The sequence below is a fragment of the Drosophila gunungcola genome, unplaced genomic scaffold (genome assembly GCF_025200985.1).
Source record: "Drosophila gunungcola strain Sukarami unplaced genomic scaffold, Dgunungcola_SK_2 000078F, whole genome shotgun sequence".
NCBI classification, from domain to species: Eukaryota; Metazoa; Arthropoda; class Insecta; order Diptera; family Drosophilidae; genus Drosophila; species Drosophila gunungcola.
In genome coordinates, this window is record NW_026453241.1 from 26,707 (window position 1) to 32,063 (window position 5,357).

The 5,357-nt window shown below is 43.6% G+C and overlaps 2 protein-coding genes across 2 annotated transcripts; one reads left to right on the plus strand and one right to left on the minus strand.

Moving 5' to 3' along the window:
* Window positions 1-2,261: 2,261 nt before the first annotated feature.
* On the plus strand, window positions 2,262-3,274 carry LOC128264766 (RNA-binding protein pno1). The gene has a single exon (XM_053000425.1). It carries the CDS (start codon window positions 2,277-2,279, stop codon window positions 3,174-3,176), a length of 900 nt encoding a protein of 299 aa, XP_052856385.1. The 5' UTR covers window positions 2,262-2,276; the 3' UTR covers window positions 3,177-3,274.
* LOC128264765 (syntaxin-16) lies at window positions 3,223-4,650 on the minus strand. Its single transcript, XM_053000424.1, has 3 exons — window positions 4,440-4,650; window positions 4,246-4,379; window positions 3,223-4,188 (listed from the first exon to the last, which is right to left on the minus strand). Exons 1-3 carry the CDS (start codon window positions 4,518-4,520, stop codon window positions 3,312-3,314), a joined length of 1,092 nt encoding a protein of 363 aa, XP_052856384.1. The 5' UTR covers window positions 4,521-4,650; the 3' UTR covers window positions 3,223-3,311.
* Between the last annotated feature and the right edge of the window lie 707 nt (window positions 4,651-5,357).

The following is a 5,357-nucleotide window of genomic DNA, read 5'->3' on the forward strand; positions in this document are numbered from 1 at the left end:
TCCCACGATTTTTCAGCACTGGGGAAAAACTCGGTTAATCTAAAACATTCAAAACCAGGGACAAACAAGAGCAACCAATTTCAAAATAATAAATTTGCCCCCTGTAAACAATAGGGTTTTAGGTGGCGCCATCTGCCGGAAATTTTACAATATTGCTTATCACTTCTAGCGCAATGGTCCAATTTGAAACATTTCGAAGTCGCCTTAAAATGGAACGTCGTGCATGTAATAAACTAGTTTTACATCCAGACCAGTCAAAGCAATTACATTTTTTTTAATTTCTCGTTTTTCAATTTGAAAAAAAAGAATATATGCTTATTTTTTCATCGGCCTTTGTACATACATAAAAAAATGAGAAATAATGAATATAAAAAAAAATGCAAGGTACGGGGTAAGGCCAAAGGTATAACAAACAACATTTCTTGAAAATTTATTGATCCTTTAAAAGCAACCTAGCATTAAAAACTTTCCTTTTAATCTCCGATTGTTTTGTAGTAGATGTATGGTATACTACTCAAAATTTAATTTAAATAAATAACAACCAATTTGTGAAATCAAGCAAAATTGTTTAACGGCAAGTTCGTTGCATTAAAATTTAAAAATGTAGTGAGGTTTATTTATTAAACTTTGTAATACATAGCAAAATAAAAGAATTTATTTCTCTTCTTTAAAAAAGGAGTTTTGTTTCATATTTGCATAATTCAATAATTTTTTACTATTACTAGCTTGCAATTTTATTTCGTTAAATAAACTATCACCAAGCCCTTTTCTCAAAATGTATTTTTAATATTTATTAAAGGAGTTATTTGTCCATTTTTTATTTTAAAAATTAAATGTTAGTGTTTTTTATACATTCTTATTGAAAAATGGAAAAATTGTATTTTTTTAAAATAAATAAATATTTTTTTAATATTTAATTTTTCAATTCTCTCTGAATGTCATTTAAAGTTTTCATCAGTGTCCTTATTCAAATAGCTTATGCTCCGGGAAAAGTTTTTCCAAGAGCCCTAAATAGGGGCAAAGGCGGTGTGAGAAGAAGAATGAGGCAGCGGAGGAGATAACAAACAAATTGCCAGTGCAATTGCAAACTTGAGATTATCGCCTGCCTTTGGTGGCCGCATTACTCGTACTTAACTTTACTTAACTCCACTTTGCCTTACTTAACTTTACTTTGAAGTGCCGGGGAAACAGGAGGCATTGCAATGGTTTGCTTATCGCTTCGACTGATGCAAAAATAATTCCCATTGTTGGCGAAGAAACTTTTAAAGGCTATTAGACGAACGCTGATTACGGTGACCACAATTAATCTCAAAACATTTGAAAGTTCAATTTTCCCGCAAACTCGATTTTGATTTTTTCGATAACGATTGGCATCCTCTTGACCAAGGGCTGCCTGATATGGAACTCACGACGACAAATGTACTGTGCTCACTGCCGCGCGATTGTCATGTCACTCAACTTCCATAGACTTTCTCCCCTCCATGTCAGTATAAGTATAAGGACACTTACATTTTGACACTTTGACACTTGCTTACACTAGAAATCAAGATAACATTATTATTGACCAAATATCTTTAAAACTTATCTGCAAAATTAGACTGTCTTAAACCTTTTCAATTTTAAGCAATTTAACACCTCCTGGGCTGTTAGCTCTTTGTCATACTAGTATCACAGCACTCATTATATATTTTGATATCAAGGGACGATAATATATACTATATACTATCAGATAAAAAAGCAAGGACCGAAAATAATCCTTAATTAATATTTTGCAAACAAAAAATGAACTCAGAAACCTTATCAAACAATCCAACTAAAACAGATAAACATTTATGAAATAATGTTTCAACATTTTGTTTTAAAAACTTTAGGGCTAATATTCATTATATGAGTTTGATAAAAATCTCGAAAAACAACGATTTTATGTTAAGTCTGTTCACATAATGATTATTCTTCAAGTTTTATTTTCAACTTGACAAATAAAACTAGATTAAATTTTTCTATCAGCGGACTTCCTTTTTTATTTTCAACAGTCTCTGGGTTGCTGAAATGATGAAATTTCCAAAAAAGTACAGTTTGTATGGAACAGCTGACTGATTTGCAGCAATTCAGAGACTCAGACGTTTCGGGAATACAAAAATTATTTTTTCATTTGAAAATTGACCAATTTTTGACAATTTTCATTTCATTCGTAATGTCATATTAATTGAATTTGTAAGGAACAGCAATTCAGAGATTACGGAATTCCCGAATTATTTGAAATTTTTTTTGGGTATATGTTTGTGCAGAACGTCGTTGGTATATTTTTGGGTCTCCGTTATTTGGTATTTTCGAAATTCGAACGCGGTCACACTGAGCACGTGGAAGACGAAGCAGCTGAAGCAGGCGAATATAATATTTTGGAAAGCAACGCAATAGCCGCGGCAGCAAAAACGACAGATCGCATCATGGAGGCAGAGCTGGAGAACATCAAGGCGGAGGCGTTCGAGCCGGCGAAGAGGGCGCCCAAACGCGGAGCCACCGGGGGCGGGCAACAGGACATGGAGATGCAGGTGGACGAGGCGACCGGCATCGAGGGCCAGGTGCTGGGATCGTCGCGAGCATCGGCTCCGCCCAAGGCGAAGAGGGCCAGGAGCGAGCTGCGCAAGGTGTCCGTGCCGCCGCACAGGTACTCCTCGCTGAAGGAGCACTGGATGAAGATCTTCACGCCCGTGGTGGAGCACATGAAGCTGCAGATCCGGTTCAACATGAAGGCGCGTCAGGTGGAGCTGCGCGTGGGCCCCGAGACGCCGGACATAGCCAACTTGCAGCGCGGCGCGGACTTTGTGCGCGCCTTCCTCTGCGGCTTCGAGGTGGACGACGCCCTGGCCCTGCTTCGGCTGGAGGACCTCTTCGTCGAGTCCTTCGAGATCAAGGACGTGAAGACGCTGCGCGGAGACCACCAGTCGCGCGCCATCGGCCGCCTGGCCGGCAAGGGCGGACGCACCAAGTTCACCATCGAGAACGTGACCAAGACCCGCATCGTGCTGGCCGACAGCAAGATCCACATCCTGGGCAGCTATCAGAACATCCAGTTGGCGCGTCGGGCCGTCTGCAACCTAATCCTGGGCTCGCCGCCCAGCAAGGTGTACGGCAACCTGCGGGCGGTCGCCTCGCGCCTCTCAGAGCGCATGTGATTCAGGACAGGAGTAGTTCCGTTTTTTTTTTAGCATTAGCAATAAATAATAAATATAACATGTATTTATACATTTACAATATACACACACATACAACACGGGAATGAGAAGTGGACGTGGACTAGTAGTGGCCAACTAGGTCTTGGACAGGATGAGCAGCAGCAGCATGAAGAAGGTGGCCGCCGCCAGGACCAGGATGACGCACATCTTGCGGTTCTTGCGCTGGTACATCTCCGCCTTGTGCAACTGACGCAGTCCCTCTGAGACGCGCGTCTGCGTCTGCTCCACGTTGTAGTCGATGCGATCGAGCACGGTGCCCTGCTCCTGCACCATGTGGCCGAGGTCCTTGAATATGTCGTTCAGGTCGTAAATTGACTTCACTATCTTGGTCACCTCCTGCTCGCGATGTTGCGCCACCCGCGAGTTCTCCTCCTCGAAGAGCAGCAGCTGCTGCTGGGTCATCCGGCTGGCCGGCGGTCGCTGGAAGTGGTCGTCGATGGCCCGCTCGTCGTCGTCCTCGAACAGGTAGCTGCTGCTGGTGCTGATGTTTTTACCCCCCGCTGCTGCTGCTGCTGTTGGGGGCTGCAGGAAGTTGTCGAAGGAGTCGACAAAGTTCTCGGCGCTCTGGCTCTCGCCCAGCTCCACGTTGGTGAAGACATCCACGTTGGCGCCAGCGTTACCGCCGTCATCGAAGTACTTCTGCGAGCGCTCCTCGCGAGAGTTCAGCTGCAGCAGGTAGGCGTTCTGGCTGGCCCGGAACTTGACCGTCAGCTCCTGCAGCTGTAGCAGGGCGCAGTGCACCGCGTTGGCGGTCAGACACTGCTCCACCTTGCTGCCCACGCCGATGCTGGAGCGCACGCACTGGATGTGCCGGTGCGTGGAGGTGATCAGCTTGGACACGATTTGGCTGAGCACCTCGATGTCGCACTCGTCGTCCCGCTGGTCATCGAAGGCCGGCCTCAGCAGATGGCGGGCGTGCAGGGATCCCAGCTCGTCCAGCTTCGGCTTGATTCTGCGCAAGATATAAACCCTCAGCAAACATGAAGAAAGAGGCGATTGTGTTACCCACTTGGACATGGTGTACTGCGCCTCCTCGAACTTGTCCAGCCAGGCGGGCGGTGTCCCATAGTCGTCCTGCAGCTCCAGCCCCTCCTCCGCCTCCCGCACCGAGTGCTTCAACAGGCGTTCCGCATCGCTGCCCCTCTTCAAACGCAAACATATGCTTAAATCGGTATCCTTTGACCTTTGCTTTGCAGTACTCACCCGATCGTCGTAGTGACTACGGTTCTTGGACGCATTGTTGCGCATGATGACGAAAACCTCGGTCAGGTTGCGGGACGTCATCGTGGCTGACCTGGCTGCTCCCGATTGCCAGCGGTGGTGAGGTGATTTTCACAAATCAGTAAAAAAATTGTTTAGTTTATTAGGTCTGCCAGTGTGCCCACTACCTTTCCCGCGCAGAATACCGAAATAAATAGCAAAAGTATTGCCGACTGGTCACACTTCTCTGCTTTTCGCGAAGAGTACCGTTTTTCCAGGAGACTAGTTAACGGTTATCTGCTATTTCGCTAGGTGACTGCGAAATGTGATGAAAGGATAAATAATAATGTATTTAATAATATGTACTTTATTATTCAAAAAGAAGAATTCCTCATTGCAATGTTTTAAGCTTATTACGTATCCGGTTATTAAAGAACTTATTTGCGCAATTTACCTGGATTGTTTGAAAACATATACACTTAAAAATCGGCATTTAGTCGTGCTAAAATAGATTAGTTTTTCGTTACAGCTGCTAGACTATATTACGTTAAGCTTAGAAATCGGCAATCACAAATCAGAAATTAACTTTGACTTATTCCTTAATAACCTGAAATGGAGTCCATATCAATTGGTCTTCGGTAATCCTGTTGTGGTTTCCTTTTCTCTCCTATTAAAGTGGTATTCTGTTTAACAATGTTTACCACAATCAAAATTTACTATAATCATATTAAAAATTTACTATAATCATAATCAAAATTTACTATTCGCCAAACCACAAATGTATTACAATTTTTCCAATGCAATGGACAAATAAAAAATGCTACCCATCACTTTCCAGATCCCGTTAGTTAGTGGTCACGTACGCACTGCCTTCGTCAAGCAGTGACTGCCATGCAGTGACTTTAGAACACTGGCGAACGA

Coding starts and splice junctions, on each gene's coding strand:
- LOC128264766 (XM_053000425.1), top strand. CDS start 2,277: ATGTTTGTGCAGAACGTCGTTGGTATATTTTTGGGTCTCCGTTATTTG.
- LOC128264765 (XM_053000424.1), bottom strand. CDS start 4,520: ATGACGTCCCGCAACCTGACCGAGGTTTTCGTCATCATGCGCAACAAT. Junction 4,380..4,439: donor GTAGTCACTACGACGATCGG/GTGAGTACTGCA, acceptor TTGCGTTTGAAG/AGGGGCAGCGATGCGGAACG. Junction 4,189..4,245: donor GCGCAGTACACCATGTCCAA/GTGGGTAACACA, acceptor TATCTTGCGCAG/AATCAAGCCGAAGCTGGACG.